The sequence below is a fragment of the Palaemon carinicauda genome, chromosome 21 (genome assembly GCF_036898095.1).
Source record: "Palaemon carinicauda isolate YSFRI2023 chromosome 21, ASM3689809v2, whole genome shotgun sequence".
Lineage (NCBI taxonomy): Eukaryota > Metazoa > Arthropoda > Malacostraca > Decapoda > Palaemonidae > Palaemon > Palaemon carinicauda.
Window position 1 is genome coordinate 95,601,420 of NC_090745.1, and position 26,923 is coordinate 95,628,342.

A 26,923-nucleotide genomic window follows, 5' to 3' on the forward strand; every position below is an offset into this window, starting at 1 on the left:
GGCTCGCTTCATTCCGGGTAAGAGGAATGTGCTCGCCGACAGTCTGAGCAGAGCAGAGCAGATAGTGAGTACCGAATGGTCTTTGGATCCTCTAGTAGCCAACAAAGTCCTGACTTTGTGGGGTTCCCCGACGGTGGACCTGTTCGCAACAGCCTTGAATTTCAAGCTTCCGCTCTACTGTTCCCCAGTCCCGGACCCCAAGGCACTCTGGCAAGATGCCTTCCAACAATGGTGGGACAACATTGACGTCTACGCCTTCCCACCGTTCTGTCCGATGAGAAGGGTGCTCAACAAGACCAGACTATCGGTCAACCTGTCGATGATCCTAATAGCTCCGCTATGGCATCATGCAGAGTGGTTCTCGGACCTTCTGCAGCTCCTGACGAAACTCCCGAGAGAGCTTCCTCCACGACACGAGCTACTCAAGCAACCACACTGCAACATCTTCCACAAAGCCGTAGCATCGCTTCGGCTTCACGCCTGGAGACTATCCAGCATCTCCTCACAGAGAGGCTTTTCGCAACAAGTTGCGGAGAGGATGTCTCGACACCTGCGAAAGTCATCTGCAGGGGTCTACCAGGCGGCGAAGTGGAGAGTCTTCTGTGGTTGGTGTCGTGGAAGGGGTATCTCTCCCCTCGATGCCACTATTCCAGCAATAGCGTGAAGAAATGCGCCTTTCGGTCTTGGCAGTGAAAGGCTATCGCTCAGCCTTAAGCCTGGCCTTCAGGCTGAAAGGAATGGACATTTCCTCCTCGCTGGAACTTTCCCTACTCATACGAAGCTACGAGCTTACCTGCCGTCAGTCGGAAGTGAGACCCCCTCCATGGAACGTGGTTCGTGTCCTCAGGTCTCTTTAGAGACCTCCGTTCGAACCATTACGCCAGGCTTCTGATCGTCACCTGACTTGGAAGACGGTGTTCCTGCTTGCTTTGGCCTCGGCCAAGCGAGTCAGTGAACTTCATGGTCTCTCGTACGACGTCGCCCATTCAAGGGGATGGGGGGAGGTAACATTCGGGTTCGTCCCTGAGTTTGTTGCTAAGACTCGGAATCCTGGAGTTCCGGACCCACGGTTCGACGCCTTCAGGATTTCAAGTCTCCGTTCTGTAACAGATGACCCAGACCATCTCCTACTGTGCCCAGTAAGGAGTCTGAGGCTCTATCTGAAGAGAACAGCTGCAGTTCGTCCTCGAGTGCAAGCCCTGTTTGTGAGCACAGGGAGGACGAAGAGGAGGGTCACTAAGAACACCATCTCAGCTTGGATTCGCAGGGTTATCCACCATTCCCTGAATCCTGACCCTCCTCCGTCACGTCGCCCTAGAGCACACGATGTCAGAGGCATCGCTATGTCCCTGGCATTCAAGAGGAATTTCTCTGGGACGCAGGTTCTACAAGCTGGGGTCTGGAAGCGTCAAACGACCTTCACAGCTCGCTACCTGCAGGACGTGACCCACAGGAGGCTCGATACGTTCTCTATCAGCCCTGTGGTGGCTGCACAACAGCTGGTCTAACCTCAGGCTCCTTAATGGACAAGTAGCAGAAGGGTGAGGGCATTGTTACCCAGTTTTAGTCTGCATGAATGAAAAAGTATGTCTGGCCCTTACTTTTTTCTTCATCCTCTCCTCTCTTGGGGAAAGCAGCATCCTGGGTTCTCTGCGCAGCTGACCTCAAACCACTGCAGGTAAACTATGCTTCCTTGTGTTCCTAGTATTAATATAATACTGTCGCGACCCCCATACCCTGATGAGGTGGTATTGGGAACGTCCTAGCCTAGATTTCCATCTAAAGGACTTCAGGTCAACTTCCTATGACGAGTCACACTTCTTTCCTTCACACACTAGCTTATGTAGGCCGCACGTGCGAGGTGCAGGGACTCCTTATCTTGAGTGCTACACACTCGGATCCTGAATCCCCGGGCAAAGCCAAAGCTGGTAAGCCTGGGACTTACCACCCTACCTAAGGGTTGAGTCACCCCATATAAATAGCGTGGTTTGTATTTCGGTTACGGAACAAATGACAAATTCGGAAATAATTTGTATTTTTCCTAACCATACAAACCTTAGCACATACTTGCCCGCCAGCCCTGTCTCCCGTGAATTCCTACTTCTAAGCGAAGTGAATCAGTTCACCGGTGTGTGAGGGGGGATGGGTAGCTGGGTACCCCTCCCCTACCCCCTCGCTAGTTAGCGAGGGGGTAGTAAACCCTCGTTAAAAATCTAATGGCTCATCATTTCAGCTACGCCGAAAGTAATACCACATGTAAATAGCTAAGGTTTGTATGGTTAGGAAAAATACAAATTATCTCCAAATTTGTCATATTTAATTTATATAGGAATGTTTTGATTGTGGTTAGGAAATGATCATTAAAACTAGGTAACTGGGCTAATTAGTGTAATGAGGGTTATAGCATGGACATTACAACACTGCTTAATGATGCAAAACTAAACACAAAGAATTATATTGTTTGCTTTTAATGTGAGGTATAAGTGAACTTCAACAAAGGAAAATATTAAAAGATGCAAAACCAAATTCAATAATACTTTGGGAAGCTGAAAATCTTGTAAGCAGCTATTCTATAATAGGTTAGGTAAACCAACTCAAAATTAGAATAACAATCCTGAATTCCTAAAGGTTTATGAAAAAATGTGAATAGGATAGCTGATGAAAGAAAAGGGTAAAATGATCATTATTGGTAATATTTGAAAATATCAAGAATAGGAAAATAGCAAATATAGGCAGAAATGTTGGGGGAGAAGAAATGCAAAATTCCTGAAAGAAAAGTTTGATCTGATAAAGGTTTGGAGACCAAAGCCAAAGGATCTACTCTATTCAGAATGGCAACCACACTTGAATTACAGTACCTTTGCTGTATGTGCAGACCACCAATGCAATGTATAGGCCTCAGCTCTTTTAAGTATATTAATGTAATGGGAAAGCAATTGATTAGGTTTCTAGATTCACTCGATTGTCCCATTTCTAAGATTTGGATACTCGGTATTTGAAAATAAACTACTGTATACAAATAAGATTTTAATGCATTTATTACTCTTTCACTTTCTTTGTCTCTTAGGAGTCAAATGACGTAGAAAAGAAGGAGAAGAAGGTTAAAAAAGATGATTTCTCTTCCGATGCCAAAACCAAGGATGGTAACCCTTGGAACCTGAAGGTTGTTTCCTGGAATGTTGATGGATTGCGAGCTTGGTTGAAAGTAAGTACAATAATGTGGATGGTTGGATACACAGTTGTACTTTTTTATTTTTCTGATGTTTCCTATTATAAATTCCATTGTCTTTTCTACGACCTGACTGCGAATATCTACAGTTAGTGCCGTTGAAGCTTGTTTCTAGTTTATTTACACTATTTTCAAATGATGTACAGCCATGAATATCTAAAAATATAATTGTTCCGTCACTAACAAACCTAACGCTATTTGATAGAAATTATCCTTTCGGCGAAGCTGAAACTAGCCTCAAGACTTTTTTAGCGAGGTGGAACTAACCTACCTCTAGTTAGCGATAGGGGGAGCTGGGGGAACCCAGCCACCCTTCACACACACACACACACACACACACACACACACACACACACACACACACACACACACACACACACACACCGGTGTATTCTGATCCCCTTTTCTTCTTTTGGCTTGGAGAGAGTAGACGTGCCATCTCTGACTCCTGCCAAGTGATTTTACTGGCATTTGACTTTTCTTTTGCTTTTTTCTTATTAATTGTTTCTATATATTTTAAGATTATTGTAATGTTTATATGCATATATAGATGTTTTTCTTTTCATTACAGTGTAATGTTGCTGTTTTTTTTTTTTTTTTTTTTCAATGTGTGTGGCCTTTCTTGAAGGCAGAGAAACCTCTGCGGTCTCTTCTCCTTTAAGGTTGTACAACTGTAGGCTGTTGGCCTCCCCTACTTCTTCAAGCAGTGACCTGGCCTCTGCCTTAGGGAGACGTCTTTTCTCCTCCGTTTGGATGTTGACGTCGCTTGCTCCCTGCGAGTTCATCGGAGGGAAGACCTCTTGCGGCCTACCCAAGTTGGACTTTGGTTTTACTCCTCTTCGCTGACGCCGCTTTAGATTACTGCGCCTCTCAGAGGAAACCTCTCCCGTGCATGGGTTAGGTTTTCCTCCTGGGGGAGGAAGAATTTTTAATTCTTTGTTTTTCTAAGTGCCAGCAGCCGACGTAGGAGTGCGAAGCCAGATGTCCTTTCCAGCCTTTGTCATCTTTGCCTACGCTTGCTGCAGTCCTGAACTTCCGCAGCAGTAGCTGTTCGGAACTCCTCGGAGTGCTGCGGGTAATCCCTTCAGAATTCAGAAGCATTCTTCAGCTTCGTTCCTCAGGCAAAAACAAGCTAAACAATTGCCAGCTCACCAGATCTCTGATTCACCAGCTCGCCAATTGCTGATTCAATGGCTAGACGATCTTCAGCTTCTTTCTGATTGCGCCGATCACCATTCGACAACTAATCATTCGTCGTCTCTCAATGTGACAGCTCACCGCTCGTCATCTTTACGTTCGCTTGCTTGTCGTTCACTAGTCTGCTGTGCGCTTGTTTGCCGTTCGCTGTTCACCGACTCGTGATCATCACTGAACCTGCTCAGGATTGTCACTAGTCAGTTCCTCTAGGTTGCTTTTAAAACCAGCAACCACTTCCCATCTAATGGTTTAGCCTGGGATACTTTGCCTCCGTGGTAAAGACGCTTCCGGAACAATCCGTTACGTTGGAGACCCTCGCTTCATTGAAGCATGGGCATCCCTAGAGTCTCTCCTTGTAGAGTACTCTCATCTTGAAAAAATGATCATCTTCTCACCTCTCTCTTAGGCTTAAGCTACTTTGGTAGCCCTCCTACGTAGAATTGAAGGTGCTGCTCCCAAGTCTCTCTTCGGAGAGTACCCCCATTTAGACAACATAGACCGTCTTTTCTCTTGGGACTACTCTACTTCGGTAGCCCTCCCCACATAGAGTTGAAGGACTTCAACACGGATTTCCTTTTGGAAACCTAACCCAGCACTCTCCATTGACTACTGGGCTAATGCACGAGGGCTAACCTTGGCGCTTATACCCCTCTCGCCTTTTGAGTTTTAATTTTTTCTCTCAAACAGGGTTGCTTCAGTTCCCGAGGTTTTCATCCCTTTTGCAAACTTCGAAGAACCTGCATTCATGAGGCCAGTTTTCTTTCATCGAATCCGTGACATTCACGAACGTTCATCCCTCACGAACATAAATTCTTCACCTACGCTTCGTTCCTAGTACTGAATGGCTTACGTGCCATGTGCCTCAAGGTCCAGGTTGCAGCTTCGGCTGCTACCTCCTCCCTTGTTTCATGCATAGCACAGGACTACCTCACGAGCCGACCTAGCATGGATAGGAACTGTGCTAGTTATGCAGTCTCCAGCAGCAAATGGGTCTTGGACATGGTTTTGGAGGCAGATTCGTTGAATTTGTTCCTCCCCTGTCATTGGAAGGCACAACCCCATGGAGTTACCGCTCCCCTCATTTTCTAGTTCTTAGAGAATTAAATTCAGTGCTGTCTAACACTACAGCTATATGGCAATTTAGTTGCCAGAATTCCAGTCAATGCATTGTTCGCTGACGCGCTACTTGTCTTTTCATCGCTACTCTCTAGAGTCTCCTTCACACGCTCGCCAATGTGTCGCTCGCCATCGCTACGCTCGCCTTCTCGCCGTTCTCTTGCTTCACGATCACCTGCCCGTCGATCTCCAGCACATGATCGTCGTTCACCTGCTTGTCAAAGGTCTCCAAGGGCCATATGCGCGCTCCTTATCAAGTTACCCGTTTTGAGCATTCTCTTCAGAGGAAGCAGGGGAGTACTGCTTTGAAAAACAGTGACCTTTTCAAAGGAAAAGTCCTAGTTCTAAAACCTTGTCCTGGCAGTTAAGCAGGACCAGCCTAAGCTCTCCCTGCAGCACATAGAAGCACTCCAAGGATTCCTCTGAGAGTCTTGAGTTCCTCGCAAAAGAGTTCTCCTCTGTCTGACCCTAGACGTAGGAGTGACCAACAACCCCTACTTCTTGTATTGTAGCCTCCCATGCAGAGGTCTTCCAGATATGAACAATACCAGTGTTCTGTGGCCTGTGACATCTGCCTTGACCCTGCTTGGGAGAGATTAGGTCTCATTCCTATCAAGCCTAGGAAGAAGAGTAGTGGTTAGCGAGCGTATACCCCTCCTCCAGGGGATTCAATACACCCAAGGACCAGTAGAGGCTCGAGATCTCTGAGGGAGGTTGTTTACATGGAGACTTATAAATTGGTTCCGAAAGACCTGGATCCTGTGGTCTTGAGTTCTTCGGCCCCATTAATTAAGAATGTGCTGCACCCTTCTAGTTTTCTTGCTGCCTCATTGATGATGTCTGAAGCTGTGTGTTATACACGGCCATACTGATGCTTAACTTGCTGTCCTGAATGCTGCAGTTTTAAATTTTGGTCTGCTAATGTGTTCATACCATGACTGGAGTATATCTTACTGTTACTCCATAGTCATTGATGTTCACATTTCCAACTCTTGTTATTACAGAAGATTGAGGCTTGGTGACTGAACAGATTGAAGTACTGCATGTTGTAAGTGTCATATTTCCTTAGATGTAAAGTATGGCTACATGACAGGCAATGTCACCAATACATATATGGCATATTTGCTTGATACACAAATTATTGATACTTGATGATTACTAGTCATTAATGATCAAGAATGTTGAGATCAGTAATGAGCATAAATATCCTATAAAGTTTTTCATAACTATGTGTTGTACAAACCTCTCTGTTTACTTACAGTTCATTGCACAGTGTGTGATAATTAACATAGATTTCAACTTGTGAAAGAACAATTATTTGAAAATCTGCATTGCTTATAACGGAAGGAAAAGTTGCTCTATTCTCACGTCAATAAAGTAACAATGGTCAGATTTTCTCATTTCAGATGGTCTAAGTAGATAACAATTGGGTCTTGCTCAAAATTTTTGAAATGGCATGTAATATATTATTTTTAATTAAACTTTTAATGTTATTTTGTTTGGTCAGTAGTTGACAGTTTGTTTTAATGGATCATTCAGTTTAATCAATGTTTGACAGTATTTCTATTTTCCCTTTTACAGAAAGATGGTCTGTCTGTGTTTGAATTGGAAGATCCTGATATTGTATGTCTGCAAGAAATTAAGTGCTCCAATGCAAAAATGCCAGATGAAGTGAAGAATATGAAAGGGTACAAGAGCTATTTCATGCCAGGTAATACTATTGTATATTTGTTTCTTTTAGATTCCATTAATCATATATTGTATCAGTATATTTGTGGGCCATTAGTTTAAGACAGAAGATCAAGGTAGTCTTTCTCTGCATGCACCCTATAGATAGATCCTCAGGTGTGTCTCAACCAATAACCTCACTCTTTGATTCTGTTGGTCTGTGAACAGCTTTAGTCTTGTTCCCCAGGTATTTACTTAGAATATATAGGATCACAAGTCCAGTACTTTATAGTTAATATCTTTTTGCTTTTAATCCTCTAAACCTTTTACTTCTTCACCTTTTTCCACTTTGTGTTATTTATCTGTTATAAAAATTCAAAGATTACCATGATACTGTATGGGAAAAGCACAATGCACAACATTAATCTATTTTAGAAGTGTTTCCCAGCTGTGACGAGATCTTCTTGGTCATGTAGCTGATTCGGTGGAACTTCAGAAGTTCAAACTTTATGCAAATGCTTTTTTGTTGAACAGATTGACAGTCTGGTTTTATAATTCATATGTGCCTAATCTGTTTTAATGTCTACTGATCTTGAAGTATTTTATATTTTTTATTCATTACTTATAGACTTAAAGGATGTTTTCTATTTCCCTATTTCCTTTTCTCACTGGGCTATTTTCCCTGTTGGAGCCCATGTGCTAGTATTATGCTTTTCCAACGAGGGTTGTAGCTTTGCTAGTAGTAATAAGGAAATGGAGTTCTAGGAATGTGATTAATGTAGGCAGTATATATTAGCAGATTTTTTATTTGTTCTGTCATTAACAAACCGAATGCTATTTAATAGGGATTATCTTTTGGCAAAGCTGGAAGATTAGCCATTAAGACTTTAATGTGCGATGGCAACCACCCATTCACTTCACTAGTTAGTGGGAGATTGGAGATGGTATCCAGGGTAACTGAGTACCTCCACACACACACATTAGTGATAATTCACCACTTTTTCTTTTGGCTAACCTAACCATGTCTATATGAAGTACCCCTTAGAAGTTAGAAATTTCAATATGTAGCATTGCACAGAGTTTTGGATTGTCTAGGATGTATGTTAATGGCTCCCCTCAGAATATTGTACATGATGTAATTTGTAAAGATAAAGGATTTTTTTGATTGATCAATAATGCATTTTTCTTTTTTTTTAATTTTCTCATATCCTTATAATTGTTTCTTAATTTTCAATATTAATCTTACCCGATGATCATGTAGCTGTCGACTCTGTTGCCCGACAGAAATCTACGGTCGGGATACGCCAGCGATCGCTATACAGGTGGGGGTGTACCAACAGCGTCATCTGTGAGCAGGTACTCAAGTACTTCTTGTCAACAAGAACTCAATTTTTCCTCTGTCGTGCCACCGGCTAGACCTACTTGGATACGCTGTTGATTCTGGAGTTATTGTTCACGATTTGGTGATGTATTTGCTCTAGAGTTTAGCCTTCGCTATTCAGGAAGCTTTATCATTAGCTTAGCAAGCTTTTGGAATTAATTTGATTTAATTATGGTGACGAAGAGAGTATGGACTCTCTTTCACTTTTAAATGGCCGACCCTTCCCTTAGACGGAAGTGTTGGTGTCGAAGAGAGTTTAGACTCTCTTTCTTAATTTTGCTTATCAAAGTTATAGATTTATTTTATATCTCTCCGCCTTTTATAGGCCTCTTCGATTAACTTCCATTTATTATAAACTTATAAAAATTAATTTTTATGTTTGTTTATTTGCGACCTTTCCTAATAGTAGGCGGTCATTACTTGGAACCGAAGTTAATTAACATTGAGCCCGTCATATCGTTTTTCCTGTTAAGAATTTATGCTATTTTAATTTAAATGTTTTTGAAAGAATTTCTTTGATAGTCTCGTACTGTTTTCAAAGTTGAACTAACGTTTTGTTTTGTCTCCGCAGTTGTTGACGTTCAGAACGTTCAACTTGCGCTCTATCGTTACGATAGAGAGAGAGAGTATTTCACGGTTTCACGTTGCAGTAAAAGTAAACCGATTCTAGCGTTTCGTTCATTCTTTCTTAGCTTAAATGGTTTTAATTCTAATAAAGGAACTTTTTATTTGGAAAACCTTTCAGTTTTTTTCCTTTAACAAATAATATGTTTTAACGATATATATAATTGGGCTCATCTCTCAGGTTCTAAGTCAGAGAGAGAGAGAGAGAGAGAGAGAGAGAGAGAGAGAGAGAGAGAGAGAGAGAGAGAGAGAGAGAGAGAGAGAGAGAGACGGAGGGAGAGAGAGAGAGGAGGATAAACGTTTCGTTCAAGCGGGTAACGTTGTTCTCGTTTTTTGCTCTTCTCCCTAGTCGCTACAGTATAGGGGAAGAAAGTAAAACGTTTCTAGAGTTTTATTCTTGTTCCCAGGCTTTATGCGGTGAGAGATTTTAAACGTAGTTTATTTGATCTAGTGTTTAGTCTCTTTTCCAGCCACTGAATTCTTTATCTTTCATTATGTTTTTCTGTTACATTGTAATACTGTTTTCGCAATTACTACCTTTTAATGAAGGATAGGATTGCGTGTTTCAGGTACAAACCACTTAAAGTTTCGAGTTCAGTGAAATAAGTGCAAACAGAAAATCAAAAGTGATAAAGTGATATGCGCAAAGTGTTACAGTGTTGCGTTCGAGGGTTCGTTTGTTCGTGCCAGTTGTTCACCTAGTCCGATACCTCTTACAAGCTCCCAAGCCCAGGGGAGAAGTAATGTCGAAGGACTTATGGGTTTCACAGGCCTTGATCGACGAACAGACGTTTCCCTCCGTGGTTTCGGGTGTATCTACACACGTTGCCGACGGGATCACCCCACCCACACAAAGACGAGAGAGCCCATTTATTCCTCGTCTGCGGAAGAGGTTTCTAGCAGAAACCATGGACCAAATCTTGCAGCTTTTAACTGCAAGTCGGTCCCTTCCGCGCAAGTCCAACGGCCTAGGTGTAGCCACGGGGTCAGTTCGGACTCGCTGCAGTACGACAACTGCACACCTCCCAAGAGAGGCAAGGTGGTACCGCAACAGGCAGTAACTCCGTCTGTTGCCGCACCAGCTGTTTTAGACCCTCAGTCACAACGGACAGTAGCTCCGTTTGTTGTTGTCTTTCATAGACCCTAGTGGTCCATGCTTCAGACTATACAGTCTCAGCTTGCTCCTTCATGCAGGAGTTTCATGCTGGAAGGTTGACAATGCACCTGTTAACCTACAACCCGCCGAGGTTGTGCGCTCAGCAGATACTGCGGCTGCCTGCTCCCACCCTCCACCTGTGAGAGCTCCACCACCAATGCGCAGTCCACCCTGCCAGACGCATGTTCTTGCTGCACCATCTGCTAACATGCGTGAGCTGCCGCATCAGGAGTTGCCGGGTTCCAGCACTATGCGGCATTCTCCTCAGCCCATGCAGCATGCTCTGCAGACCTTACAGCATTCTCCGCATACCATGCAGCATGAGCCGCATACCATGCAGCATGAGCCGCATACCATGCAGCATGAGCCGCATCCCATGCGGCATCAGCCGCATACCATGCAGCATGAGCCGCATGCCTTACAGCATGAGCCGCATCCCATGCGGCATGAGCCGCATGCCATGCAGCATGAGCCGCATACCATGCAGCATGAGCTGCTTACCATGCAGCAGGCTCTGCATACCTTACAGCAGGCTCTGCATACCTTACAGCATGCTCTGCATACCTTACAGCAGGCTCTGCATACCTTACAGCATGCTCTGCATACCTTACAGCATGCTCTGCATACCTTACGGCAGGCTCTGCATACCTTACAGCATGCTCTGCATACCTTACAGCATGCTCTGCATACCATACCGCATGCTCCTCAACCCACCGCAGCCCCTCCCACGCACCAGCAGACTCCCACACACAGAGCACTCCGTTGCCGTGTGGGAGCTACCACAAGCTGCCGTGTTTTGACACGGTATGTCAGCCTCCGCAACACACTGTGGTTACCGCCACTCGCCAGCAGCAAACTAGTCAGGCAGGAGTTGAGGCTTCCCCACACAACTTTGGTTGTTGCCAACTCACAAACTGTCATACAGTTACATGACGTTGCCTTCTGGTCTGCTACTTATACACCAGTGCTGTATGTCCTCACGCTCCTGTTGTGGTTGACAGTTCAGTTTTTGACAGTTCACAGACTGTCAAGCAGTTTCATAACGTTGCCTTCTGGTCTGCTGCTTTTGCACCAGTGAAACCCTCTCTGAGAGAACTTAGCTTTTCTCGGATATGGTTCCTGTAGATGAGAAAGTGCTGTTCTCCCTCCTTCTGATATTCCCTTGAGGACTCTGTCATTTGGAGAGGAGCCTTAAGCTGCTTAGCCTCCTTTGGACTTTTATTTAAGCATAGCATGCTTCCAGGGAGGGTAAATGGTTCCGCTTCAGTCGCTAACCCCGTCTGTTGCCACACCTGCTCCCATAGACCTTGAGCTTTGTTGCAAGACATGCAGTCCAAGCTTAGTCCTTGATAGAGGATTTTATTTTACGGAGTCAGTGTGTCACTGGGAAGACGTTCAACAACCAGCAGAGGTGACTTGTTGTGATGCAGTGCGGCATCCTCAGCAACCCGATAAGGAGTTGTCTGTACTACCCAGACAGTCTAGACAGTTTCTGGTTGTCGCTGTACTTCCTCGCTTCCCCATGGTTGACAGTTCACAGACTGCAGCAGTACCATGATCTTGTGTCCGGCTCCGTCAGACGACTGGCTTTTAAGAGCTCCCACAAGTCGTCGCTGTCTGGAGAATCTCAGATGGACTATGGATCTGACCAAGGAACTGGGCCTCCTGGTCAATTTAGAGAAGTCCCAGCTCGTCCCATCCCAGACCATTGTCTACCTGGGTATGGAGATTCAGAGTCGAGCTTTTCGGGCTTTTCCGTCGGCCCCAAGGATCAACCAAGCCCTAGAATGCATCCGGAGCATGCTGAGAAGGAACCGATGCTCAGTCAGGCAGTGGATGAGTCTAACAGGGACACTTTCATCTCTGGCCCTGTTCATCGAGTTAGGGAGACTCCTCCTCCGCCCCCTTCAGTATCATCTAGCTGCTCACTGGATAAAGGACATGACGCTAGAGACGGTCTCAGTTCCTGTTTCCGAAGAGATGAGGTCTACTCTAACGTGGTGGAAGAACAGCTTTCTTCTCAAGGAAGGTCTACCTTTGGCTGTTCAGAACCCCGACCGCCGTCTCTTCTCGGACGCATCAGACACGGGCTGGGGTGCGACATTGGACGGACAGGAATGCTCGGGAACATGGAATCAGGAGCAAAGGACACTTCACATCAATTGCAAGGAGTTATTGGCGGTTCATCTGGCCTTGATAAATTTCAAGTCCCTCCAGCTAAACAAGGTGGTGGAGGTGGACTCCGACAACACTACAGCCTTGGCTTACATCTCCAAGCAGGGAGGGACTCATTCGAGGAAGTTGTTCTAGATCGCAAGGGACCTCCTCATCTGGTCAAAAGACCGAAAGCTCACGCTGGTAACGAGGTTCATTCAGGGCGATATGAATGTCATGGCAGATCGCCTCAGCCGGAAGGGTCAGGTCATCCCCACAGAGTGGACCCTTCACAAGAATGTTGGCAGCAGACTTTGGGCCCTGTGGGGTCAGCCTACCATAGATCTGTTCGCTACCTCGATGACCTAGAGGCTCCCGTTGTATTGTTCTCCGATTCCAGACCCAGCAGCAGTTCACGTGGATGCTTTTCTGCTGGATTGGTCCCATCTCGACCTGTATGCATTCCCGCCGTTCAAGATTGTCAACAGGGTACTTCAAAAGTTCGCCTCTCACAAAGGGACACGGCTGACGTTGGTTGCTCCCCTCTGGCCCGCGAGAGAATGGTTCACAGAGGTACTGCAATGGCTGGTCGACATTCCCAGGACTCTTCCTCTAAGAGTGGACCTTCTACGTCAACCTCACGTAAAGAAGGTACACCCAAACCTCCACGCTCTTCGTCTGACTGTCTTCAGACTATCGAAAGACTCTCAATAGCTAGAGGCTTTTCGAAGGAGGCAGCCAGAGCGATTGCCAAAGCAAGGAGGACATCCACTCTCAGAGTCTATCAGTCTAATGGGAAGTCTTCCGAAGCTGGTGCAAGGCCAATGCAGTTTCCTCAATCAGTACCACTGTAACCCAGATTGCTGACTTCCTGTTACTTCTAAGGAACGTAAGATCCCTTTCAGCTCCTACGATCAAGGGTTACAGAAGTATGTTGGCAGCGGTTTTCCGCCACAGAGGCTTGGATCTTTCCACCAGCAAAGATCTACAGGACCTCCTTAGGTCTTTTGAGACCTCAAAGGAACGTCGGTTGTCCACTCCAGGCTGGAATCTAGACGTGGTCCTAAGGTTCCTTATGTCATCAAGATTTGAACCTCTCCAATCAGCCTCTTTTTAGGACCTCACCTTAAAAACTCTTTTCCTCGTGTGCTTGGCAACAGCTAAAAGAGTAAGTGAGATCCACGCCTTCAGCAGGAACATAGTTTTCACATCTGAGACGGCTACATGTTCCTTGCAGCTCGGTTTTTTGCTAAAAAACGAGCTTCCTTCACATCCTTGGCCTAAGTCGTTCGAGATCCCAAGCCTGTCCAACTTGGTGGGGAACGAACTGGAGAGAGTACTTTGCCCAGTTAGAGCTCTTAGGTACTATCTAAAAAGGTCAAAACCTTTACGAGAACAATCAGAAGCCTTATGGTGTGCTATCAAGAAGCCTTCTCTTCCAATGTCTAAGAACTCAGTTTCTTACTACATCAGGCTTCTGATTAGGGAAGCACATTCTCATCTGAAGGAAGAAGACCTTGCTTTGCTGAAGGTAAGGCCACATGAAGTGAGAACTGTGGCTACTTCAGTGGCCTTCAAACAGAACCGTTCTCTGCAGAGTGTTATGGATGCAACCTATTGGAGAAACAAGTCAGTGTTCGCATCATTCTATCTCAAAGATGTCCAGTCTCTTTACGAGAACTGTTACACCCTGGGACCATTCGTAGCAGCGAGTGCAGTAGTAGGTGAGGGCTCAGCCACTACATTCCCATAATCCCATAACCTTTTTAACCTTTCTCTTGAATACTTTTTATGGGTTGTACGGTCGGCTAAGAAGCCTTCCGCATCCTTGTTGTTTTGGCGGGTGGTCAATTCTTTCTTGAGAAGCACCGAGGTTAGAGGTTGTGATGAGGTCCTTTAGTATGGGTTGCAGCCCTTTATACTTCAGCACCTAAGAGTCGTTCAGCATCCTAAGAGGACCGCTACGCTCAGTAAGGAAGACGTACTTAATAAAGGCAGAGTAATGGTTCAAGTCGTCTTCCTTACCAGGTACTTATTTATTTTATGTTATTTTTGAATAACTAATAAAATGAAATACGGGATACTTAGCTTCTAATGTTAACATGTATGCTGGTCTCCACCCACCACCCTGGGTGTGAATCAGCTACATGATCATCGGGTAAGATTAATATTGAAAAATTTTATTTTCATTAGTAAAATAAATTTTTGAGTATACTTACCCGATGATCATGAATTTAAGGACCCGCCCTTCCTCCCCATAGAGAACCAGTGGACCGAGGAAAAAATTGAGTTCTTGTTGACAAGAAGTACTTGAGTACCTGCTCACAGATGGCGCTGTTGGTACACCCCCACCTGTATAGCGATCGCTGGCGTATCCCGACCGTAGATTTCTGTCGGGCAACAGAGTTGACAGCTACATGATCATCGGGTAAGTACAGTATATTCAAAAATTTATTTTACTAATGAAAATAACATTTTTACTTTTCTATCATGTGCAGTGTATCGTTTATTGTATATTTTACTCATGTGGGTGACATTTCTTTAGAGTAAATTTTTTTATTAAGCTTCACTTTTATTACGTAACAATGAGAAGTATATTAAGGTGTCTGGGAAATAATGTTCAACATTTGTAATGTGCCTTTAATGATGGATGGCTTGTATATATACACTAAATTATTTGCAGCTTTTAAACCCATCTAGAAATTTTTTTGAATAACTTAGCCTTGTGTTTTTTTTTTCCAGCAAAACAGGATGGCTATTCTGGGGTAGCATTATTTTCTAAACTGGAACCTATTAATGTAACTTATGGAATTGGTGATGAGACCCATGATGACGAAGGCCGCTGCATAATTGCAGAATATGAAAAATTTTTCATGGTTACTACTTGTAAGTATTAATATATTGTGCTTTATATATTTCTTTAATTATTAGGTGATGAAACAATTACTGCTCTTTTTCAAACATTTTTGTTTCATTTTATATTTTCCACTTGAATATTCAAGCGCTTTTCATTAATTTATTTGATAAATAGAACTTTTATTATTTTGGTGAATCATACTTGTCGGTCACATGCTAATAACTATGGAAAAGGAGCTTTCCTAATCTTAAAATAGAAGTTTCCCTCTCCCAGTACCCTTTAGGAAAGTTTTGGAAATATTGATTGACAAGAAGAAATATACAGTATGTATATTTACGAATGTTCATTTATGATATAAAGGAGCAGAAGCATAAACTATCAGTTTTCAACATAGAGAAATATGAATTATGGTGGGTGATACTGAAGCAAGGCAAAATGAAATACGGTTACTATAGTCGCTGCAATCTATTTGGGCAAAATAAGCCATGCTCTTCTTGCGACGTCATGGTATGCCTCCACTGCTCAGGAAAGTTCCCACTCCGTACAAGCACATTATGTTATTGAACAAAAATTCCAGTAGGTTTTGGCTTTTAACTTCTTTCTTCCAATTTTTAAATGTAAATCCTATAATGATCTGTCACAGAAACATAAAACTGGTATCTATAACTAAAGTTAAAACTATAAAGAAATAAACAAATAATTTTGGAATGCAGTTTTGATTGAAGCAAAACAAACGTCAATGATAAGGAGAACACACAGACAACTTGGGCATTTTACTAGAATCCAAATCCTTGTCATCTGTGTGTGTAGGTAAACAACAAGAAGAGAATAAAGGCAGACAAAAGTCCATCAGTGGGAGAGAAAGCGTAATAGCGAGTTCCATGCGAGTAGAAGATCATGGGAAGGTAAACAAATAATAATAAGTTAAAGATAGAATAAGGGCATAAAATATCTCATAAATAAAAGCTTAAGCAGTAGGAATAACAATAGAATAAAGTATTAGCTGAGTAAAAGAGAGCTAATACATTAAGTTAAAAGAATGAAGGAGTAAAAGCTGAGGAGAAAAGGGAAAGAGAAAAAAGATAACAAAACAGTTGGATTTGAATGCGAGCCAGGGAGAGAGGTGTTGGGTGTAGTGTTGGGTCGGTAGTTTGGAGTACCCAAAGGGGAGGGTGAAAGGGCAATGGCAGGTGTTACGAGGGTTATGATTTACGAGACACGAGAACAATAGGCTTGGGAGCAAGACGGGCGGCCGAGGATAAGCAAATATGTTCAGGAAAAGGTTTGCTAAGGAAAATTACAAGGAAAAGAGGAAAAGACAATTAAAGAAATCAGGAAAAATATGAAAGGGAAAAACACGTGCAAATGGCAAGAATGTGGGAAGAGTAGGCGGGAAGGAGTTGAGGTGAGGGATAAATGAAGAAGCAGTGGATTACGTGAAAAGCATTTTAGAATAAAAGGGAATACTCTAGATGATATTAGTTATAGAAAGAATATTATAAATGTATGAACAAGAGAGTATTTGAAAGAATATACAGAGAATTGGTGATAAAAAAAGGGAACAAGAAAGGTAATAAAGGAAAAGCATGGTGACACAAGGTAGGAGGGGTTGAAAAGAGACTGGGAAACATCTGATGAGTAGTGAGGAGGACATTTGTTTTGCTTTCGTCAGACTGCATTCTGAAAATAATTGTTTATTTTCCATATTTGTAACTTGAGTTATAGATATGGGTGTTATGTTTCTGCAACAGATAGGTGTAGGAATTATAATTAAAAAGAGTGAAGAAAGTAGTTGAAAGCCAAAATCTACTGGAATTTTTGTTGAACATCATAAGTTGTTCTTGCCCTGAGCGGGAACTCTCGTGAGGGATGGAAGCATGTCATGATGTCATAAGGTAGACGTGGCTTATTTTGCCTGGATAGACCTTGGCGACTATAGTTACAGATGAAACAACTAGAGATGTGATAGAGGCGAGATAAATAAAGGAAAGAATATCTATATGGTCTTATTTTGTAGGTTATAGCCTGTTGGGACTCCCTCATTAGTTAATCTTGAGAGAACACGTGAATGGGATAGAATGAAACACTTTATTGCTCAAATGTTTGTCTTGCAAATCTGTTAATCATAGGATTAGGGCCCTATCCAATTCCCTGTACTCTACAGATAAAACTGTCTATTTTGTAACTAATGTAACTACTTGTTCTTACTAAGTACAGATATTTCTCTACTTACTATGTTCTATTCTGGAAATCTAATATAAACTGAAACCCTATACTAACCTAAGATAAACCTAGTCTTCTTATAATCCCAATGAACTGTGATCGGTAATTGTGTCAATAAATTTCAAAATATTTTGAAAGAATATTTTTTATAAAATTTTTTCTGTAAGGATCTACAGTTGATTAACTAAGTAATGATATGGTAAGAAAATTTATTAGGTAAATAAATTGTCCAATGCTTAGTCTACTTCCAGTAACTATTACAGATGCAAGGAAAACAGCTGTTATCGGAACCACTTATTCATAGGATAACAGCTGTCGTTATCCAAATTGGTTGTTCATAAAAAAAAACAGCACCTGTGACTGCTTGTGTAGACTTGTTCTGTGGACAAAAGCCTACTCTTTGAACAGAAGCCGTTGTTGAATGGAGACAAAAACATCTAGGTACTAATTTTTTCTAAAGGAAGAAGTATCTTGAAAGGCATATAATGGACACAATTATTCTTTCCTTTTGAGAATTAAATAATTTAAAAAAACATTCTTCAAACAGAGCTGTAGTCATCAGGGATTTTTTTGTGCCAGAAATGACCTGGAAGTAAAGGTTTTTTTTTCTTGGTCTAGTGCTCTGGAGTTTCATGAGAGGTGAATCATGAAAGGTTTGAATGTGTAGCCAGAAACCTCCTTGTTTGTGAGTTCGGTCTTTCATCAGTGGTCACGGCTAGTTTAGTCTATACTGTATAATCATTAGCACTGCTTTTTTTCCTGTTGATTACAGTAGATTTTGTAGAAGCAGATTTTTTTTTTTTTTTTTTTTTGTCTTTGATGATTATGAAAACCATAGGCTAAGATCTGGTGCTATGAGTGTTACAGCTTTATCTGTATTGTGTTAAGTAATAGGTTTCCTGTTCTTTATTTTACCACAAAGAAATTATCCACTTGTGCATTTGGTAGACAATTGTGCTTGGTATAGTAAGATATATTATTATAGAAAAAACATGTCCTATAATTCCAAGGAATATTTCTGGCAATTGCTAGTGAGATTAAGGCAGTGGCAGCATCTCGTAGTGCTGACTACCGAGGCATCATTTTAATGTCTTACTCCAGTGTAATGCACTTACTATTGTTCACTTTGAGATTTATATATCATAAGATACAGTACTTAATTCATATGGAAAACTTGAAAATCACAAGATTGTAAAGAGAGGAGTAACTGTACTCGAAAGGAATTTCTTAATCTCCAAAACAAGTTCCTTTTTTACTGCTTTGAAAAGCAAATTTAGTTAATCATATTTTAAGCATCAGACAGGTCACAGAAAGTACTAGGGGGATGTACCCTATAGGCTGGTAGTACTGTCACGCCACCTCTATGTTTCCCTTCCCACTTCTTTTTTTTTTCATCTTGTGTTGTCCAACATCTCAACTTGTACTCCCACCCCTATTGGACAAAGGTGCTAAATGGCCTCCCAGGCCCCAGTGCTGTATGTCCAAATTAAGAAATCCAATCTAATTCATAGGGATTTTGGTTTAATTTGTTTTACAAATCTATTCTCAACATCTCAGTTTGGACCAAAAATTATTTGTCTCACTCACAAAGATTGAGTGACTTCATAAGCAAAATCATTTGTTTACAATATCTGGAAAATTTTTGATATATCAGCTTCATGAATAAAATGTTATTATTTTGATGAATCTTACCTTAGGTCACAGTGTTATCATCTAAAAAGTGTGAGGTTTTGATGTTTAACACAAGAAAAAATATTTACATACCCTCTCCAGGGATCGCCAGTGTAGAAGCCCCAATCCAGGGGAGTAATCTCTGAATGGAGCTCTTATTTTGTTGAGACTGTCCCTACAACTCCTGTGATATAATCACACTATTGCTTTGCCTCATCAAGGCATAAGAATAATATTATAGACTTAATTGAGTAATTCCCCGTTAGTGTTTTATGTAACATGGGAATACAATGCTTCACCCTCAAAATTAACTTCATCCCATTTTTGTAATGATTGATACAAGAGTAGGTGAGAGCCTGTGTTCATTTAGAAATTATGAATATGTATATTCAGTATATATATTTTTTTATTTTTGACAGATGTTCCAAATGCAGGAAGAAAGTTAGTAACTCTCGACAAGAGAATGGACTGGGATCCAAAGTTTCGTCAGTGTTTGAAGGATTTAGATGCAAAGAAGCCTGTCATTATGTGTGGGGATCTCAATGTTTCACACAAGGAAATTGGTAATTATGAGAAATTTATTTCTATTCAGATGGAATGAGATTACACATATCCATGGATTGTTATCTTTGTTATTTATTAGCTTGTTCTTTGATGAAAAGAATCAACCATATAATCCATCTTCAACAATAGTTCATATTAACATACAGAAGTTTATACACTTCAAGAGAAAGTTTTACATTAATTATGTGGTGTAGTTTATTCAGCGAAAGTCTTTCAGGAGTGAGTTTTCTTAATGTTTCGTACTAGATGATTGTGACTTAGTGTATCTGCCAGCTTAAATTGATTCTAATCAATTTGATATATTTATAGATGATTTGATTTCTTCATTATAAATTGGGGGTTGATATTTTTTAATTGGGGAAACTGCAGATGATGGTATGACCTCTCTATTGCTAAGTCTCCATTTGAATATTGTTTATATTTCATATTTATAAGAGTTACCCAATGTTGAAAAAAAATGAGAAAAGTTCCTGGTTTGGTTTATATTCTGTTTTTAATTACCCAATGTTGAAAAAAATGAGGAAAGTACCTCGTATGGTTTATGTTCTATTTTTAATCCTCATTAGGGACAACATTTTCCTTGTGTATGTTGTAGAGTAGATGATTGGTTTTCCTTAAAGTACACTGATTACCAATAATGAATCTATACTTTTGGGTGTCTCTATATAAGAAATAATTATAGATAAGTTCAATGAAAAAATTGAATCTTCCCTTTTAAAAAAGTAAGATATAAACTCAGTCGACAAAAGGTTGTATAGATGACTGATAAATTTTTTCTTTAATTCAGAAAACAATAAGGCAAATGATGAAAACGAGGTATAAGTTGGTACAAATACCTGTAGAGTATTAAGAATAACAAACCTAATTGGTAAATATAGCCTCATTAGAATCAGCCAGCTTTTATTGAAGATTTACCTTGTATTACCTATTCAGATGTATCTCATTTTGACCTTTGTATGTAGGTGATTGGTTTTATTTTTTTCCTCCCTTGCACATTTGAATTTTGAAGAGGTTAAAAAGTAAGAACATATAAAATTGGTTAATTTTTTTTTAGGGTAATGATGTCATAGCAGTCCGATGCTCCTATTTGATTTGTTGTATAGAATTTTAATTAAGAAATACTTCAGTGGTGTAAAAGTCAAGCATTGCATTTTATTGAATCATTATGCTCTTAACTTTCGTGATTTGCCATTTTATTGTAATGTTTAGACTTTTTTTTAGTTGCTGTAGGTGATTTAAAGCTTTCTTTTCATTACATTTCATGTGTTAGGCGTCAGTGTAAAGAGAATAATGTGATATAATATTAGATTCTACCTTTATTCTTATTTGTTGATTTACAGCTCAAGTGTTTTGAGATATAGTTTTTTTATTGAATGTTACACTGAAAAGATGTTTGTTCGTACGTTTATACAAACCTTTCGTCTTTTAAAGTGGGAGTCTTCAGCGCAAGCTGGATTGCCCATTGAATTCTTTGCTAAGGTAGTTAATGACAGGTGAGGTGAGTACCCCTGGTCATTCTCCTGTAGAAGACGCTTCACTTTTGTCATCTGTTGCAATGAGTACAGGTGTACTATCGTGACCTTACCAAAGGCCTTTGTTCTTTTTCTTATTCATTTCAACTGGTCTATGGGAAAACCTGTGTTAAACCCACACCGAGTGCTTTGTGTACGGGTCATGATTGTTCTCAGTCATCCTCATGTGCAGAGTGCAGATCGTGGCCTCCATTTAGTGGCAAGCTTGTTCTTTGAGGAGGATGAAATAGGCTAAGCCTTCTCTAGTGTCAGGCTTTTCAATGACAAAGATGGGGATAAATAAGCTTCATGGCTCATTTCTGTCATAGAGTTCACTTGTCGCTATGGCTTCTGTACATGTGCCACTGGGTTGATTCCTGGGAGTTTGCTGCAGGAGCTGGGAGATCTTTGATCTGCATTGGCCACTTTTTCAGGCTTTGGTTGAGTATGGAGTTTCCCCATTGAGCACTGCACCCTAGCAGGTGCCAGAAGCTCTTTTGTTGTCTTGGAGACGGGCTACTGACAGGTTTGACCTAAGGAAAGCTTGGGCCTCCTTAAGTCTTCCAGGTAGGCCCTCAATGTCTTTTTTATTGGCAATTAATAGCATATTTACTCAAGTGGGACTTTCTTTGCATTGACAATTAATGGCATAGTTGCTCAAGTGGGACTCTGCATCGACAATTAATGATATAGTTGCTCAAGTGGGACTCTGTTTGCATTGGTAAAATTAAGGGCATAATTGCTCAAGCGGGACTCTCTTTGCATTTGCAGTTATACTACTTGTCAAACAGTCTTCATTACCTCCAAAGAATTTTAAACAACTCCATTTGAAATTAGGAGTTTGGACTGTGTCTGTTGGTTTCAGACTTTCTGCAGAAAAAACTCTAACAATAATTTTTTTTACGAATATTAGATGGAAGCAAAACCAAGAAATAAACCTCACATTAGGCAACAATCAAATTCAATTACAAGATAAGGTAAAATTTTTGGTCTAATATTCGATACATTCCACAATTGGGAAGCTCATATATTTTACATCAAATCCAAATGTAATAATGCTCTAAAGCTAATTAAAAAGTGGTCTAACACAATATGGGGTGCAAAGAGATCAACTTTACTGATGATATATAAAGCATTAGTATTATTGAGAATAGATTATGGTAGCCCAATCTATGGATCAGGATCTGAAGCTACTTAGAAGTCTTTAGATCCAATACACACTCAAGGTCAGAGACAGTGTAGTGGGAGATCCTATCCACCAATTCTCCAACAAAAAAAGCTTTTCAACCTTAGTGCTATACTCATAATCAATCATAAACCACCATTCCCAATGAGAGCCAACAGGCTATTACAATCTATAAACATCGGAATGGACCTCCCTAGGACCTTAAAAAGAAAAAAAAATATGTTCTCATTATTATTTGTTAGATAAATATGGTTATACTCCTAGTCACCATAAACAACATACCTTGGAAGATATTCAAAGGAAAAGACATGCTATTTATTTTGATGGTCCTAAATCTTAAATGGTTTGTGGCTGTGCAGCAGTGTCCCTGGATAAAATTAGTCAGCTCTCATTACCCAGTGAAGCATTTGTATTTACATCCTAACTAGTAGCCATTATATTAGCTGTTGAGATTATTAAAACAATTGAAGGTGGGGCAGATCATACGTTTATGTTGTTCCAACACAGAGACTTACCTCGAAACACTTTCTTAGGAGTTACCTGGAACCTCCTCTCAACCGACCAGAGTTTTGTGTAGTTTACCCTACTCCCATTTTCTGTAATGGTAGGCCTAGCGGAAGGACACGTGCCCTGAGGGCAAACCCGAGGTAGGCCACATATGAGCTTGGGTCGTGATCTCCAGTAAGTTCTCTGGTCGCGCCGTGATATCATCTCGACGCTCCTCCTATCTCAGAAGAGTTACTTGAGAGGTTTACTTGATGGGTAAATATAGAACTATGTTAGATTTCTGCCCATGGGGTTTTGGGTAATAAAAAAGCAGATGCTGCAGCTAAATCTTCAATAAATTTACCAAAGGAAGCTTTTACATGACCTGTGAAAGATTATACACAGTAACCCACTTGAAGCATTTTATAGCTACAAAATGGCAAGATCTGATAGTAATAGGATAAAAGAAATAGAGCCTGGTGTTTCTTTAAGGGAATCATCATCGCAAAGGGAAAGGAAAACAGAAATACTTTTAGCCAGGTTGCACATATGTCCCACAAAATTTACACATGGGTATTTGATGCGCACACCTCGTGAAGCAGTACCCAGGTGCAATGAGTGTGACTGTATTTCAAGTATAAAACATATTCTTAGTGATTAAAGTTTTTCAATATTAATCTTACCCGATGATCATGTAGCTGTCAACTCTGTTGCCCGACAGAAATCTAAGGTCGGGATACGCCAGCGATCGCTATACAGGTGGGGGTGTACACAACAGCGCCATCTGTCGAGCAGGTACTCAGGTACTTCTTGTCAACAAGAACTCAATTTTTCCTCTGTCGTGCCACCGGCAAGACCTACTTGGATACGCTGTTGATTCTGGAGTTGTTTTTCACGATTTTGGTGATGTATTCGCTCTAGATTTTAGCCTTCACTATTCAGGAATCTTTATCATTAGCTTAGCAAGCTTTTTGATTAAATTTGGATTAATTGTTAACGAACTTTGCTAGATTTTGGAATTCCCCCCTTGACTATTTCTACAATTCAAGATGTCTGACCAGTCTCAAGTCCCTAAGTACAGGCAGTGTAGCGTTAGGGCTTGTTCTAGGCGTCTTCCGAAGGCCTCCATAGATCCTCACACCGTTTGTTCCAATTGTAGGGGTAAATCCTGTCAATTGGAAGATCGATGTGAGGAATGCGCTGGGCTTTCGGAATTCGATTTTAACGAATTCCTTAAAAATGCACGTAGGCTAGAGAAGGATAGGATCAGGAGGAGTTCTTCTCGCTCTTTTGATTTTTCCTCTCCCCATGCCCCTCAACCTATTCCTTCCCCTGTAGTGGTGACTCCCGACCCTGCTACTAGTGCTCAGCCCTCCATGGCGGACATGATGCGTGCCATTGAGGCTCTTGGTGACAGAGTGGAGTCATTAGCTAATGACCGTAATCAGCTTTTGGCAGATGTCAAAGAGCTGAAAGCGCAAAGTGCAGTGGGAAGTGTTGTGAGTGCAAGTGAAGTGAAAAGTGTCAGTGTCAGTGTTGCGCATGAGGGTACATCTGTTCGTGCCAGTCGTCCTCCCAGTCCGGGACCTCTTGCAAGCTCCCAAGCCCAGGGGAGAAGCAATGTCGAAGGACCAAAGGGTTCGGCAGGCCTTGATCAGCGTACGGATGTACCCTCAGTGGTTGCGGACGTATTTGTCAGAGATCGTCCCATCCACAAACAGACGAATGAGCCCTATCATTCCTCGTCTGTGGAAGAAGTTTCGAGGAAGAAACGTTGGACCAAGGTCTCACGACCGCTCAAGCATAAGGTCCCTTCCGAGCGAGTCCAACGGCCCAGGTGTAGCCACTGGGTCAGTTCGGACTCGCCGCAGTCTTCCGAAGACTGCACACCTCCCAAGAGAGGTAGAGTGGTTCCGCAGCAGGCAACTACTCCGTCTGTTGCCGCACCAACCACGGTAGATCCTAAGTGGTCCATGCTGCAGACTATGCAGTCTCAGCTTGCTTCCTTTATGCAGGAGTATCGTGCTGAGAAGGTTGACACGGCACCAGTTAACCTACAACCTGCCACGGTTGTGCGCTCAGCAGATACTGCGGCTGCCTGCTCCCACACTCCACCTGTGAGAGCTCCACCACCGATGCGCAGTCCACCCTGCCAGACGCATGTTCATGCTGCACCCTCCGTTGACATGCATGAGCTACCGCATCAGCAGTGGGAAGGTGCTGCCGAGCTGCCGTGTTTTGACACAATGCGGCATGCTCCGCAACCCATGCGGCATGCTCCGCAACCCATGCGGCATGCTCCGCATCCCATACGGCATGCTCCGCAACCCACGGCAGTCCCTCCCACGCACCAGCACTCTGCTTTTGTTGTTGCCAGCTCGCAGACTGACCAGCAGCGGCATGATGTTGGATCCGCAGCAGCTACGCTTGCACCCGTGCTGCCGGATTCAGCCGTTCAGCTTTCTGCTCCACCTTTGCCACTTCCTACTCAGCTTTCGGATGATGGAGTATCTGATGACGAAGCTGCACATTTGGACGATCCGCACTCCGACTTAGAAGGACCCAAGTCTACGCCTCCCTCCTTAGACTTTCGGAAAGTCCTTGCCTTGTTCAGGGACTTGTATCCGGAACAGTTTGTGTCTGCAACCCCTCGCTCTCCTCCCTCCGAGTTTGCTCTGGGCATGCAGTCAGCAGCTCCTGCCTTCACCAAACTTGTCCTCGCACGCTCATCCAAGAGAGCTTTGAGGGTTATGGGAGAGTGGTTGCAGTCCAAGAAGCAACTGGGAAAGACTGCTTTCATCTTTCCGCCTACCAAGCTTGCTTCCAAATCTAGCGTCTGGTATGCCACGGGAGAGGAACCCGGCTTGGGAGTTCCTGCCTCTGCCCAGGGCAACTTCTCAAGTCTGGTTGACTCTCCCCGCAGGCTGGCTATGAGACGATCTAAGATTTGCTGGTCCTTTTCTGACATGGATCATCTGTTGAAGGGAGTCTTTCGTGCTTTTGAGATCTTCAACTTCCTCGATTGGTGTTTGGGAGCGTTAAGCAGAAAGACTTCCCCTTCGGATAAGGACTCTGCCATGCTTATCATGTCTAGCATGGACAAGCCATTCGGGATGGGTCCGGTGAGCTTGCGGCTTCGTACGTGTCGGGAGTGCTTAAGAAGAGAGAACATCTTTGCTCCTTCTTGTCGTCTGGGATCACTCCTTGCCAGAAGTCGGAGTTGTTGTTTGCTCCTCTCTCCAAGTGTCTCTTTCCGGAGGAGCTGATCAAGGGGATGGCTGCCTCGTTGATCCAGAAGGATACCCATGACCTGGTGGCGTCCTCTGCACGTAAGGCTAAAGCTTTACCTTCCGTGCCTAGACCTTTCCGTTCTACCGCAGTGGACACACCAGCGTCTAGGTTCATCCCGCCCTTTTGTGGCAGAACCTCCAGCAGAGGAGGTACCCGTGCCGACAGTCACCGTGGCAAATCGAAGAAGGGTTCCAAGTCCTCAAAAGGCAGAATCTGACTGCCTACCTCTCCAGACAGCAGTGGGAGCCAGGCTCAAGAACTTCTGGCAAGCTTGGGAGAGCAGAGGTGCAGACGCTCAGTCTGTGAAGTTGCTAAGGGAGGGGTACAGAATTCCGTTCTGCCGCAGTCCCCCTCTAGCAACGTCTCCCATCAACCTCTCTCCCAACTACAAGGAGAAGGACAAGAGGCTAGCATTGCAACAAGAGGTGTCGCTCTTGCTACAAAAGGGAGCGGTAGTCATAGTCCGGGACCATCAATCCCCGGGCTTCTACAACCGTCTCTTCCTGGTAGCGAAGAAGACAGGAGGTTGGAGACCGGTGCTGGACGTCAGTGCTCTCAATGCTTTTGTCACCAAGCAGACGTTCACGATGGAGACGACGAAGTCGGTCC

The 26,923-nt window shown here is 42.6% G+C and overlaps 1 protein-coding gene across 1 annotated transcript in view; it reads left to right on the forward strand.

Annotated features, from left to right (window-relative positions):
• LOC137615334 (DNA repair nuclease APEX1-like) overlaps positions 1-26,923 on the forward strand; it is a 63,876-nt gene that overhangs the window by 15,430 nt on the left and 21,523 nt on the right. Inside the window, exons 2-5 of the mRNA XM_068345132.1 lie at positions 3,068-3,205; positions 7,124-7,253; positions 15,268-15,411; positions 19,696-19,839. Of these exons, the coding sequence (XP_068201233.1) occupies positions 3,068-3,205; positions 7,124-7,253; positions 15,268-15,411; positions 19,696-19,839 (556 nt within the window). The remainder of the gene's footprint in view (positions 1-3,067; positions 3,206-7,123; positions 7,254-15,267; positions 15,412-19,695; positions 19,840-26,923) is intronic.